This window comes from Homarus americanus, unplaced genomic scaffold (genome assembly GCF_018991925.1).
Source record: "Homarus americanus isolate GMGI-L3 unplaced genomic scaffold, GMGI_Hamer_2.0 scaffold36734, whole genome shotgun sequence".
Classification (NCBI taxonomy): domain Eukaryota; kingdom Metazoa; phylum Arthropoda; class Malacostraca; order Decapoda; family Nephropidae; genus Homarus; species Homarus americanus.
In genome coordinates, this window is record NW_024733126.1 from 3034296 (window position 1) to 3049663 (window position 15368).

The window sequence follows — 15368 nt, forward strand, 5'->3', positions numbered from 1 at the left end:
GGGTCATGCAACTCGTTAACTTAGGGTGTGGTTGTTGTGTTGGCGACAGCTTGTACACCTTAAACAAATTCACACCTAGTTGGCCCTTGGGCCGGGCATCCTTGTTACACAAGGGGCAACCATTATTATTAGTGGTGATGAGGAAGAAGATTATGGTAAAGGACGAGGAAGTGGTGTGTCTTTCAGTTTCTTTGGTAATAATGCTCCTGCAGCTCTACCAGATGCTATTGAACAATTGATATATACCCACAAAATTGAGTGTAAGTATACATGAGCACTGTTGTATCCCTTCTACTTTACATAACATAACATTTTAAAATATGGAGCGAGAAAGCAGAAAGGTGTGGGTGATTAGAGATGGAGTGGGAAAGTGTTGCCGGGTGCTCCTCAACAGCTGATCTTTATACTTGAAGAAAGTTTCTGGGAATCCAGATCTGAAATCAGAATGGGTAGCTAAATGTTTATTAGAAAGGATATGACCATTTCAGTGAAGTAACATTCTGTATTGCACTTCTGGTCACCACCACCAGGGGGTAACACCAACCCCCCAGAGAGCACTGTTAAGGTGGTTCCATACCTAGAAATGCTCAGAATGTTCATGTGTATATGTGTGCCAAGTTTGGTGTTTGTTTCCAAAAGTGCATGATTAGTCAGCTAAGCCAATGGACTTACAACCCAATGAACTCCATACATAGAGAACAAAGCCATGTTACTAAGTAAGCACACATGATTTTTCTTGTATGAAATTCATGTAACTTAAGACAATTAGTGTCCACCTTTAAGTTTTTTATTAAATTACCTGTTTTTATTTACATATTAGTTTTAGCACTTTGCCATAATGGTCAATCTTCACTAGCATGAATTAGTGAGTAGCACCAGTTTTATTACTTAGTACCTTTTATGATAGTTCATACGTACAGTATACCTTTTGGACCAGGGTATTGAAATCAGTCTTTATTCAGCCATCCTGCTCAGGACAGTCAGTCAATCTTTACCCCTGTATTCTTACTCAAACATGTACTGTGTATACATTACTTGTAATATTTTTAAAGTATAATTGTTTTTCAAACAGATCGCATCGTTCAAAATCACGGTCAAGGTCTCGTTCACGATCGAGATCTCACTCCCGATCAAGAACACATTCAAGGTCAAGATCACGATCCCCCATGTTTAGGAAAGGAAGACGAGATGGTAAACGTCGCCATTCATCCACAGATTCTGAAGATGAAAATAAGGGTTTCATCCGATTGAACTCGAAGAGGGGACGAAGCCCAATGAATACTGGTAATCGAGGAAAAGGCAAGAAGGTTAAGGGGAAAAATAATAAGTAAGTAAATTGTAATTATGTAATTTTAAAACATCCTTTGACTTGGTGATTATATTGTCAAAAGAAGAAAATAAAAAATTGATGGTTTCAAATTGAAGGGGAACATTGATGATGTTTGGAAAGTTAGCATGTGTTGTGTAAGAGATGGGTCATTCTAATACAGTATAATGTAGTTGTTTGGTTTAGGAGTATGTCAGTGGTAAAACCGAGATTGTATCATGTATAATTAAATTATATATGTAAGTGGGATGACAAATGAGAACCATAGTATTCCTCTCTCTTACCTTTTTCCTGATCTCCCTTATGTCATTGGTATTAGTACTGTACAAAATCTCAGTCAATTTGCTTTAACTTTGAAGTATGCAAGGCAGGGCAAGGTAGTTTACTGTCTTATTTTCTTGTCACTCCACTTCACTACCATGATAACTGATGAAAACTGTAGTGTGTTACATTTGCAATGATCTTTAATGCTTGATTATAATTTTAAGGACATTATGAAGGGACAGAGGATAACTTTTTGTGGTGCTTGTATCACTTGTCATAAGTATCCTAAAGCAAAAATTATGAACAAAATATTCAAAAGTTGTTATTACTACCATGTACCAACTAATAAATGAACATGTAATTCAGGACAGAATCCCACTTCTACTCCAAACATGGCCGCATGAGTCTTGATCCAGAGTTCAGCACTTCTGAGCGGCTGCAGAAGAGAGCAGCTCGTTTCAATGCTGGTGGTGTTGGGGGTCCGAGCCCAGGGCCTCAGAGGAAAAAGAAACAACTGAATATTACAAAAACTATTAGCAATACATTTACTGTTGATGGAGATGATATTGATTGGACCTCAATGCATATTGTAGGAACTTCCACAGCTATGGAAAAACCATATCTTCGATTGACTGCGGTAAGTTGGTGGTGATGCATTGTTTGTGCATCTCCATGTTAATTCTGTCTTTCTGTCAACTTACTGTATTCCATGTTTATTGTAGTGGACTTAATGCACTAATCCAGGAGAAACTATTTCTCTTTACATTCTTTCAGTTATCTCTAGCATATTTCAGCAACTTTTAAGATTCTGTTTCGTGAAACTTGTTACAATAAAAATCTATTGGACTGCAAATTTTGGCATTGTGATTGGTTGAAGTGCTGCTGTGTCACTGGAGACGTATTTCTATTATGACATAGCTTGATGAGTCATAGGCATAGGCCAAGCACTATGTTAGAGTAGCCTCAATTAATAGTCATCTTTGTATACCCCAGCTGAAAGCAGCAATAAGTGGCCATGTTGTACCCCATCTTGGTAAGAGAGCATCAACTTTACTTGCGATCCGAAACAAAATGTGTCACGTTAAGGAGTTTGAGGGAATTCAGCTTGGATATCCTCTGCTCAACTGAAACGTTGTTGTATGAATCAGACATCAAATATTTGCTTGCGCCTCAAAAATACCTTTCATTTAGCAGCCCATATCGTACAGATTTTTATTAATTGTTTAAATATATTTATTTAACCAAACTTTTTAATAAACTATTCAGGATTATTTTGGTAACAGTTCTTACATTTTTTTCATAAAAGAATTGAGTCCCCATCGTTATATTGTCGAAATATTTTGTTTGAGGATCTTTTATTGGATTCACCTCTTCCTTACTTGAGTATATGATATATTCCACATTATCCAATTCTCTCTCAATTTGTGCAGCATTGAGGCACTTTCTTTTCAAATAAGCCAAGTGGGTGGGGGGGGGGAGAGCGTGGGTTGAGAAACTACTTCAGTTCATTATCGCGGTAGTATGTGTACTGCTGGGCACTTGGAGGATTTGCCAGTCACCATTGGCTAATAGTTTGGGTGGGAAATAAATGTACTTGGTAGATGGTGACATCTGGTGGATGTTTCAAAGGAATATAGGGACCAATTGTGTGTGAAAAATAGAAGCCAAGTGCTCAACTTTGATTGACGTGCAGAGCAATTGCCCTAGCTTACCGTCAGTTGACATCTAGAGCAATTGAAGTGTAAAGCAAGCTGAAATGAGGATGGTGATGTGGATGTGCAGTGTGATACTGGGGAATCCCTGTTCAGAGCTAAGAGGGCAACTGGGTGTTGAGAGTATTGGTGAAGTTTTGCATAGAGGTAGGCTGAGATGGTTTGAGCATGTGGAGACAATGGAAGAAACCAATAGGATCTAGAGATGCATGAATCTAAATGTGGAGAGGGGAAGAGCCAGGGGTAGGCCAAGAATGATAATGGGAGAGGTTGCAAGAAATGACATCACACTTAAGAACCTGACAAGAGAAGCTGCAAGAGACAGAATGGAGAGCTGCCATCAGGTAATCACGGCTAGCCCATGCAAGCATGGAAAATGACCATAAAACATTTATTTTGATTACAGTGTAGCATTCCGAAAGTCTGTAGGAAATAAACAACAGATGTAAATTTTATGCTGGATGGTGAACAAATGTTTTTTAAACTATACCAAGCATTGGCTACTGCTCTTTGGAATGACCACTTGTGAAAGAACAGCATCACTGTCAGATGACTATTGACTTACCGGATAACAAATGAAATTGAGGAGTATGATTTTGGGTAATTAAGTTCCTACTTTGTTTCCTTAAATGTGATGAGCATATTGAGTCAGTCAATTGATTTTCCTTGTTTTCCAGGTCTTCAAACAGTTGAAAGTTGTTCAGTCAACATATACTTAACCACTTACCAGATTGAGTTTCAGAACTGTTTAGCATGTGGTTGCTGTATGATGACTTGAATGATTTCCCACTGTTTCCAGGCTTGCCATTGGTTAAGATGTTTCTCGATATATTATCTTCTGAATTGGCTACTTAATTGATGGCAAATTGATATGGTGGGTCATCACATTGTTTAACAGAACTATTTAAAAGAGATTTCAATCTGCAATTTGCATTGCAACAACCTTAGAGTTTAGAATTTTATCAACTTTTAATTTGTTGCAGCAAATTAGATAACATTGTTAGTGATGACAGCTTGTCCAATTGTATTTAATTAATGCATTATTATTTTTTTAATACATATTTTATGTTTATTTTTTCAGGCCCCAGATCCATCTACTGTCAGAACAGTAGACACCTTGAAACGATCTCTGGAATGCATTAAACGTCAGTGGGTGCGTAACCAGGATTATCGATATGCCTGTGACCAACTCAAATCTTTACGCCAAGATCTAACTATACAGGGTGTCAGAGACGGCTTTACGGTTCAGGTGAATATTTGTGTATTAACTTGATATGGTAATTTTTTTCTTCACGTAATCGATGATTAGATAAATCTTTCCTCTCACTCTTCCTCTACCTTTCATCCAATTGTATTTGTATTATCCAAATATCACTTGCTTGCTAAATTGGGTTTGAACTTTGATTTAATAAAGTTGCAGGATCAACAAAATTGACTACTTATTGAAAATTTGGTGGCTCGGCATGATGTAAAGAATTGTGATTTTGCATCATCAGCCAGTGCAATTTTGTAGATTATGGAATAGCTTTTAATAAATGAAAAAGTCAGATTTCATGTAAAGTGAAAGCACTATATAACTGAGGTGGTGGAAAAAACAGAAGTTCTTAATTGTGTTTTAATCATAAAATTGAAAGTGTACCTGAAATCCATGTTAAAAGCCTTACTGTTTTATTCTGTACATATATCTGATGTTCTCTACTTATCTAGAACTTAAGAGCTACCCTGCTGAAGGAAGGGATGGTCAAGATTAAAAACCCTTCTCTCATGCATTTAGGTTCCTCTTTAAGTTCGTTTACTTCTCCCATTCTGGATGGAGGAGTGATATAGTCTTATATGCTGAAGACCCTTCCAAAAAATCAATTTATCAATCAACATTCTAGAAGCTAGTTGCTCTTCCACTCCTTTAACCTTTACTTATTCATTTAAATATTCTTTTTTTTTCAGTTCCATTTTCTTCCTTGTTCTTATACCATTTTAGGAATTTCTCCTAATCCTCTCTCTCAACCCATGTCTGCTACCTCTGGCCAGTAAACTCATTCCCCAATACACATTTCTTGCTCATATCCTCCCATTTGCTGAATGCCAAAACCAGCCTCAAGTAGTTATCATAAATCAGTATTAATAAGCCTTTAAAATCATGAATAAATCTGGGAGAAGCCTCTGCCAAACTCCATGCAAGCAGTCATTACTGACATCACCCCAGGCCTTCACAGTGATGTCAATTGCATTCTTTATACAGGTTGACAATCCCTTATCCGAAATCCTTGGGACCAGATGCATTTCGGTTTTTGGAATTTTTCGGTTTTCAGAATGGTTAAGTTTTTATTTTTTTATTTTTTTATACAGGGATCAGCTCACCCGGGCACAGGTCACTGACCCACATTGGGGCCTGGGGGGTGAAATATAATAATAATAATAATAATAATAATAATAATAATAATAATAATAATAATTCATAGGTCTAGGTCGTGTTTCTCACTTGATCTTTTTTCATTCTTGTATTTCTTTATTATTATTATTATTATTATTTTATTATTACAGTATTATTGTTATTATTGTTATCATTCTTATTTTATTTTTGTGTATTTTTTATTAAAATTTTTATTTACTATGAATAGTTATTATTATTACTGTATTATCATTATTATTATAATTATTATTACTATTACATTTTCACCCCCCAGGCCCCGATGTGGGTCAGTGACCTGTGCCCGGGTGGGCTGATCCCTGTATAAAAAAAAAAAAAAAAAAAAATTGCTCCACAAATTTTTTTTCGGTTTTCAGAGCTTTTCGGTTTTTGGAATTTCTGATAAAGGGTTATCAACCTGCATTAAAACTCTTCCAAAATTGAAGAACACTGGCCTTATCATCCCTCTGGCCTTATCATCCCTCTCCTCAGTAGCTGCAATCAGCTTCTTAAATGTTCTCCTTAAATAATAGGCTTTGAAAACTGCTATTACACCTTGGTTCATTGGTTGAAGGAGAGATGTTGTATTCAAAGGTAGAAAGAGCACTTTGATATTGTTAGAAAGCTCAGCAATGGTAGAGGGTGGCTTGGCGCATTATCTAAAATGAGGAGAATCTTGAAATTTATATTCTTCTTGCAATAACTTTTAAAATTATTTTCAAAAACATCCACAAGAAAATCAGAAAAAATTTGTCTTGTCATCCAACCTTTTTTGCTTGACCTAAAGTAAGCACCTAGAGAAGACTTAAGGTAACCTTTTAAAGCTCTCGGATTGGCAGAGTGATACTCCACCACAGGCCTAAGTTTTAAGTCTCCACTAGCATTGCCACCCAACAGCACTGTCATACGATCCTTTGCAGTCTTAAAGCCTGGAGCATGTGCTTCATTCTTAGAAATGTAAGTTCTTGGTGGCATTTGCTTCCAGTATAGTCCTGTTTCATCCAAATTAAAAATGGTCTAAGGTGCAGCCTTCTTCCTTGATCAATTTCTTCACTATGGGAGGAAATGTCATCGTAACTCCTTCATCGGCACTGGCTGCTTCACCACATAACTTTACATTATGAAAAGCACAGCGGTTAAAACCAGAAAACCATCCACTACTAGCAGTAAAGGCAATCACATGAGCAGGATTTTCAGCCTTTTTCTTTAGGTACTCATCAATTGATAAGGCTTTCTCTTTAATGGTGAGGAAGCTGGTCCCAGAACGCTTTTTCGTTTGATCATCTATCCAAACACTCAGAAGCCGTTCCATCTCCTCAAGTTCCTTTGGCCGTGATCTCACAGATTTGCTAGCATTAAGCTTGTTCCAGCAATACAGCTTGCTTTAATCTTTTCTGCATTGTCTCTAATGGTGCGTAACGTTGACTCCTTTATTCCCATGGCACGAACAATATCACATGTTCTTTCATTACGTTCAAAATGCTTAATAACATCGAGCTTCTCTTTAAGTGTTATAGCCTTGTTTTTTTACGTTCATCACCGGCAATTTGATCACCAGTACGCTTCTTGGAATTACCTTGTCTTTCCATATTCATGGCTAACACAACAAAATTGGAGAAAATGGCAAAAATCACAGAGGACACATCAAAGAGAATTCAACAGAACCTGCGCGTTTCAACTGATCACGTGATTTAAACAGGGAAAGTTGGTGTAAACCGTTATTAGTCCGCACTGCGAAACATTCTTTTTACTTATATATGGGTAATAGCCAAATTTGCAAAAAAAGAACAAAATTTATATAGTACCTCTCAAAAAACATTTCACAAACAAAACACATGAATCAATTAACATGTAATGTCGAATGTGAACTGTAAACATTGCATAACCCTGCGCCACGCTACACTTAAAACGTTGAGGATGGAATCATGTTATAGCCAACATTCGTATGCAAAAGTTCGTATTTTACAAACAGGTTCCCCTATTCATCAATCTCGTTATAACCAATTCGCGTTGACAAAACACGTTGTAGCAGAAATGACTGTATGTACTGTATGTTGTGTTGTCAAATTAAGAGAAACAATTGAGACCCTGCAATTGTGCGTAAATGAGGCAGAAAGTCAGATGAGCAACCTGGGACTTGGTCACAATTTTTGTGTTGCCATAATTATGGCAGTATGGTCACATTATGCGTCCAATATTTTCCCAGGCGGTAGTACCTCCCTGTTTGATAGCTGCCTATTGCCAACTACCTATAAATAATGTGTAGATTTTCACAAAATATTCATCAGTCTTTTCTGCAGAGTGTAACAGAATCAGTAGCTGTGTTTGATAAGAAATGCAAAAAGCAAGTGGTGAAAATGGCTTTTGTGTTGTGGAATGAAGTAAATGAGTGAGGGAAGGACTTAAAAAGTGGACCAGTAAAACCTGGGTAATATGTGGGATTGTGTTCCTGGGGTCTCTGTGTCAATGATTTCACATACTGTGGTTTCATACTGAATTTCATGGTAAATACTGTAGGACATAATGATTTCCCTTCATTATGTAAATTACCATATACAGTATAATTGTTTATTTGCTTGGCATAAATTTTTATAGGAATGAACTTTGAATGACAAATAAGGCACTCCCTGACGCTAGTGTTTTAGTATGGATATATTTTTTTATTAGCTAGTTCATAACATATTGAAGGGTGGTTCAAGAATATAGATAATACAGTACAGTACAGTAGTTCCCCTGTTATCTGGTGCCTATGGGGATTAAGAGGTACTGGAAAAAAGGTTTTCCAGTTAGTTGAACCTCTCTTAAGATCCCAATAAATCCTATAATGTACAGTGTTACAGGCTGACCTCATAAATTTGTGTCTCAGAAAAATGGACTTCTTTAACACTTATTCCACTATATAAACAATGTGGTTTAGAAATAAAGAAAATATAATATAAAACTATAAAATATGGTAAGAAAAGCATGAGTGTGTATGTGTGGGAAGTGAATGTGTGTGTAGGCAGTGGGCTATAACTGTGTGGCCACATTCCCTCCCATTGTGACATCATGGCATACACACAGCCAGTGTGGCAGCCACATGTCTGTGAGTCAGCTGGGCTACTGCCTGGCTGAACTGTGTCATGTCACCCAGAGGATGGTTTGAGTGTGGAAGAAGCTATTTTTTGCACATAAAATGTGCTAAAAATATGTGCTACATTATTGTATTTTATGATATGCTATTTATCAATTTTATTGTTTATCATAGCAATAAATATGGCAGCTCATCCCCATTGTGCATGGTATTCAAACATACAAGTCTAGCTGATTTTGGAAGAATTTTTATTTTTATTATCATCATTTCATTTTGGTGCCTGTTAGCTGAATCTGCCGGTTACCTGGACTTCAGATAACCAGAGTTCTACTTACTCGGTGATAGTTTTGGGAATAAACGCAATTATTTTCAAGTAGGTAGATGGCACAATAGACTCATAAAGCGGTCTGTGTCCATGTCTTGCTTTGTCTTTAAATTTTATTTACCTGTATATATGATCCTAATTACTGTATCCTGTTCACACTACCAGACAGCTTCTTGCTTCTGTAATGTTTATGTCTTTAGGGTTTGTTAGCCTTTAGGTACTTGGCTTGCAGACATTATTTCTGAGGAGTGAGTTCATTGGATTTTATAAAAAGACCTGGAAAAGGAGTATGATTCTTCTAAACCTATCCTGTGAAAGGCATCATAAACGTAAAATGGATTGAAAGTTTTTAAGATTAAAGTGCTTCAAATGAAGCATTTGATGAATTAATATTATTTTAGCCGATGGAATTGGAATTATGTTTAAAGATGAGATAGCTGAAATTACCAAAGGTAAGTGATGGGGGAACTTTAATGAGTTGGTTCAGTCATGTCAAAAGGATTTTGTGATAGAATGGCAGAAAGATTGTATATGAGGAAGGTTGAAAGATTGGAAGGTAAGTTGGGAGGAATATATGGGAGAAGGCTTGTGAAGATATGAGACTAGAGCTGTTATTCAATATGGTATCCTGATGGTGTCTCCCCTTCTTCTTGAGAGGTGTTCTCATTAAAAATTTATAAGTTTAAATACTGGCTGTATAGATTGTACTTTCATTCTGTACTTTTCTAGTTTGTTGTGTATGGATTATGACCTGCATATGTGCAGCAGGTAGTTAATGCTAGGTTTTATGGAGAATTTTCTCATTTTTACAGGTATATGAGACACATTCCCGAATTGCCCTTGAGAAAGGAGATCATGAAGAGTTCAATCAGTGTCAGAGTCAGCTAAAACAACTATATTGTGAAGTGGGGGGAGAAAACACACTTGAATTTATTGCTTATAGACTCCTCTACTACATCTTCACCAAAAATACATTAGGTGAGTTGTTTTATTCCTGATTTATGGTTTGTAGTATACTGTACTTACCACATAGCTTTAAATTTTATGATTGTTACAACCAAAAGCCAGGTTCTTCATCCTTGTTTTTTAAATAATTGTTTAATTACACTTTTAACCATGACCTTTCACTGCTTTTATAATGAAGACATAAAGCAGAATGAACTTAAACAGTAGCATTTGTAAAACACTTCAAAGAACCTATTTAAAGCACATGGCACCAATCAATTTATGTTTCAGACATTACCTCCCTCTTGGCTGGACTTACGATGGAGCAGAAGCAGGATGAGTGCATTGGTTTTTCTCTAAAGCTACGTGCAGCCTGGTCATTGGGAAATTACCATCGCTTCTTTCGGCTGTACCGCACTGCTCCTAAGATGGCTGGATATCTTGTTGATTGGTTTGCAGACAGAGAAAGAAAGCAGGCATTAAGGGCAATGCTTAAAGGGTTTGTATATCACAATAAAGTACTTTTAAATATGGGAATTAACTACTCTTTTACTCTATTAACAAACAGAATTTTTATCGTCTATACAGTATACAGTAAATAAAACTTTCAGGGTTTTCCTTTCATTAGAACTTAGGAAGTCATAAATCACCAGTTCTCAAACTTTAATAGTGATAATGTAAAGTAAATTATTTGTCTTATATTTAACATGAAAAGAAGTTTCATGGAAAATTTGATTGTTATTTTTGTTCTCTTTGGTTCTGATGGTTGTTTTAATTAATTACATTATCACTGCAGTTAAATAATTTGTTCTGGTTTACTTACTTAAATCCTAATACAGTACAGTACTTGTACAGTACTGTATTATCTTTTGAAAATTAATATTTACCCATTTCTTCTTTCCCTGATACAGTATCTCTTATCTTAACCTACTTATACAGGTAGTAGCTCTTTGATGCAATGGCTAAGGCATGTCTCTTTGTTGACAAAATCTTAGCATTGGTGCAAGGTAACAACTAATAATTATAATTGTTAGCCAAAACAACATTAATTTTTCTTCTTTGAATATTTAATTTTACTGATGTCTTAACATTTAATGTGTGAAGATGTTGGTCGCCAAAATATTGAAGGAAGATATGCTTGTTGTTCTTTAGGTAGGAAGACATGACATGATAGTGTGTATGTAAATTGATTGTTCATATTTAATTATATTATCAGGTTTGTATATTCTATTCTCATTTAGCTGACAATTACTAAATACATATTGCTTTGAATTTTCTCATTTTAACACTTCAAATTAAAGTAAATAACTGATACAGTATAATTTTGTTTTTACTTTGTGATTGATTCTGGACTTAGCATGATGTCAGTGGTTCATCAGTTAATAAGTAGGCTGTATATTTCTGTGTATATGTAATTGATAAATTAACTGTAACACCATTCTTTGTTGGTTGTTAAAGTTTTGCCTTTCAGAAGATACCATTTATGTTGGTAATATCAAAAGTGAGTATTTTAGCAGTTATCATTTCAGAATCTTGTGAGTGCAGATAGTGAAAGCTGTTCTGCTAAAAATCTGCATAAACTGCAAGAAAAGGAAGTGATGGTGCAGCTTCTTAATCCCCTCTTCTTGTTTCCTTGTAGCTATCGGCCGGGTAGTCTAGAGGTCAGTTTTATTAGGTCGGAGTTGGCTCTCGGAACTCAAGAGGAATGGCAGAAATTTGAGAGCGGCATAAGCTTGGTCTATACTGATGTGTCAAAGACGAAAATAGACTGTAAAAAATCTTCTGCGGATGTCTTGGCAATGTAGTTTGTTACTTTCATGAAAATGGACAATGAAATCAAAGTTTTCATGACGAACCCTATGGAAGTGCATAAAAACTTTTAATACACGATAAAGATTTGATCTTTCATAAATTGGCATTGAGAGGGTTGTTTGGGTGGGTGTGTGATGGTTGTCTTATTAAATAGACGTAGTGACCACAAGATGAAATTTTGGACACAATTTCTCCCCCCAAAATTTTGAAAATGTTTTTAACCTTGTTGACAGTCTGGGTACACAAACATTGGAAGCAAATGTTTACTGTTGAACTAATATTCACATTATGAAAGGAGAGAAGACACTGTGGACCAAGTGTAACTGAACTTTTGTAGTTTGTAAGGAAACTGAAAAGTACAAATGAAATTAATTGAATGAAAAAGTTATAACATTTGAAATGTAACTGGTAAATTGTTAGTCAGTTGATGAACATGAAATATAGGAAAGAAATTTGGGGACATCAGTGGACATCAAAAAGTTGTGCTGTGAAATTTATGAAGAGAAAATTATTTGAGACAAGTTATCCTGTTGCTTGGACTGTACTGGAGAGTGCTCCACCCATTATTTTATAAAAATCTTCATTATTTTCAATTTTGATAAACCACTCCCATAAACCCTTCCTCCTCCCAGTGACATGATAATTACAATTTTGATTTTGTTTTTATCCTCTTCTGTAACAATTATTTAATGAATGAGGGAAGAGTCAGTCCTGCTCCTTTCAGCATTCATTGTTAATAAACAAGCATGTCATCATTATCATCATCATCATCATTACCATCGATTTCAAAATCGGCAAAATCTATGGAGGATAAACTACGACCGGATATTTGGAGTAGGACATTGAAGGCATCAAATTTTCACCTACAATATCCTTACATTTAAGCTGTTATGTCCAAGTTACCACAGGACCATTGGGAGACTGGCAGGGTACAGGACAGTGCTGGATCTTCACGACTACTCAGGATCTTCACACTAACATGGCTCTTCACGACAACACAGGATCGTCACGACAACGTGGGAATGTTTAAGGGATAGCTATAAAGGTTCCTTACAATGTACCTTATCCTATACCATTTTCAGGTACTTATGGAATGAAGCACGGAAAAGGGGATGCAGCAAGTTGCAGAAATATACCATTTTCAGGTACTTATGGAATGAAGCACGGAAAAGGGGATGCAGCAAGTTGCAGAAAAGTAAGAGTGCAATTTTCTTTATCAACAGTAAGAAGATTCATTTACACCAGTTTCATTTGCTTGGGAGTTTACTGTCCCAAATTCGCAAATCTTTCTCATCAATCCCCTTTTCACCTTTATGATCTTCCCTTGTGATGGTGATGCCATTCCTTTACAGTTCCAAGTGGCAGGATTCAAGTGCAAGTAATGAGACTTTGAAAAAAGTACCCTTGAACTTACACTCAAACTGTGAAAGATTGCAAGTAGACTGGAATTTGGAACAAGTTATGCAGGACATTTTCTTTAGACTGAAGCAGTGCAGTGGACAGTGTGAATTTTTGACTTTTGCATTGGTCTTTGGGTTGTTAAGTCTTATGTTCAGCAGCCTTTGTATGAAATTTCCTTGGTAATAATTCCATCTCCACAGAGTTACTAGGTTTTGAGTTTCAAAAATACCCCAAGAAGAAAGATCTTCAAGACCAATTGGTTGAGCTTGTCACTGAAGTCTCCAGCATTTTTCATCTGAGTATGATTTTCATGCTGTCATTAGGTTGATGGGGATAACAACATTAGTGGTTGATTGCACCAGTGCTTCAGTTGCAAGTTATCCTAGTGACAGCAGCAGCAGTAGCAGCTCATAATCCTTCTGCACCCTCAGCTCCTGTTGGGTATCAGGTTATGGAACAATAGCTTGTTCCATGTTCATCCAGAATTGTTCCAGTGTCCAGCAGTATTTCAGCAGCAGCAGCAGTTCCAGTCTCCTCCCATATCTGAAGCAGTGTTCCAGCCTTCAAGAAGACCAACAGTTCCAGATTGCAGCAGGCAAGCAGAGTTCCAGTCGATGAGAAGCCAATCCTGAGGAAATCAGGAATGTTCCAGCATCATCGTTCTGCAGTGTTCCAGTCTTTTTTCTTTTTCTTTCCTTCTTTTTCTTCTTTTTTAACACCATAATTTTTATTAAAATCTCAATCTGCTCTTAACAATGAATTATGAAAAGTACCTCTCTCTCTCTCTCTCTCTCTCTCTCTCTCTCTCTCTCTCTCTCTCTCTCTCTCTCTCTCTCTCCTTCCTTCCTTCCTTCCTTTATTTATTTATTTATTTTTTTATGCAGCAGGACAGCACAAAAACAATAAAATTACAGTGTGTCCCTCCATAATCATACAGAAATAGACAGTTTCCAAATTAGAATATCTTCTATCAAAAATAGGAGTCCCACGAGCTCATCTTTCGTCTTGTGTACTAATCTACACCTATTTTCCATTTTTGCCAGTAAATCATTAAAGATCAAATGATATCATACATAACCATGTGCAGCTTAGTCCTTGTTGTTGGAGTATACCTATGAGGTACTTCAAACTTTAATAAAAATTTATCTTCTGTTATACAGTTTTTGAGTCAGTTCCTAATCAGATACACAAATCTTGTATTATGAATACTCCAAAGTAATTAATGTGTTAATAGGTGTTTTTACCAAGTGAAGTAAGAGTCATAGTCACCTTTGTACTGATTTTTCATTATCACTTTTTTATTAGGAAATTTATTTTAGCCTAGCAACTGCTTATCCAGTCACCCCCAATTGACTGGCTGAATCCGAGCAGGGTATAGAATGTCTTATGGTTGATAAAGATCCAATCGCTATTATTCTAATATTTACATTTTGGGTATTAATGTAATAATTACATGTTTATATTTGATACTTTTTAGTCTTCTGAATATTATTTTCTTTGTTAAATCCTTTCATAAAGTATTTCATCATGTTGGGATCAGTCCACAAGATGTGACTGTTGACATTGTTTAATTTAAGTTTTTGTAAATACTGTTGATTTACTTTGGTAAATAAATTATGAAACTTAATTTGTATTTTTCTAACTGTAGGGGGCTTTTTATGAACTAGAAGTTTGTCATGATAATGTGAGGTATATTCAAGCTAGGTTTCCTTAATGCACTATTGAACTATGGGGTTAACCCAGTGTACACAAATGTGTTTGGAGCCATATCATAATATCTCCATTATGATCAAAATATTTATGAACCATCTGGGTTTTGAAAACAGTATGGTGAGGATGTGGTTATACTACAGGTTGACACTCTTATCCGCCAACCTTGGGACCAGGGCCATGCTGAATAATAGATGTTCCCTTTAAATAAAAGGTTGATAAATAATTAATGGTACAGTCGGCAAAAAAATGTTCTGCACCTCTTGGTCCGAAGAGCCTTGCAATGATCACTGACTGAGGCCATGTTAATTTGGTAGGGTTGTTATTTTTGGTTGTGTGATGCATTGTATAACCAGTATGATGTATTTTTATATCACGTAGTTAATACAGAG

General features: G+C 36.0%; 1 protein-coding gene across 1 annotated transcript in view; it reads left to right on the top strand.

Annotated features, from left to right (window-relative positions):
- LOC121869273 (leukocyte receptor cluster member 8 homolog) overlaps positions 1–14893 on the top strand; it is a 61882-nt gene extending 46989 nt beyond the window's left edge. Inside the window, exons 7-12 of the mRNA XM_042370520.1 lie at positions 1073–1327; positions 1958–2228; positions 4385–4552; positions 9921–10086; positions 10345–10552; positions 11693–14893. Coding sequence (XP_042226454.1) covers positions 1073–1327; positions 1958–2228; positions 4385–4552; positions 9921–10086; positions 10345–10552; positions 11693–11858 — 1234 coding nt within the window. The 3' untranslated portion in view covers positions 11859–14893. The remainder of the gene's footprint in view (positions 1–1072; positions 1328–1957; positions 2229–4384; positions 4553–9920; positions 10087–10344; positions 10553–11692) is intronic.
- The last annotated feature ends 475 nt before the right edge of the window (positions 14894–15368 follow it).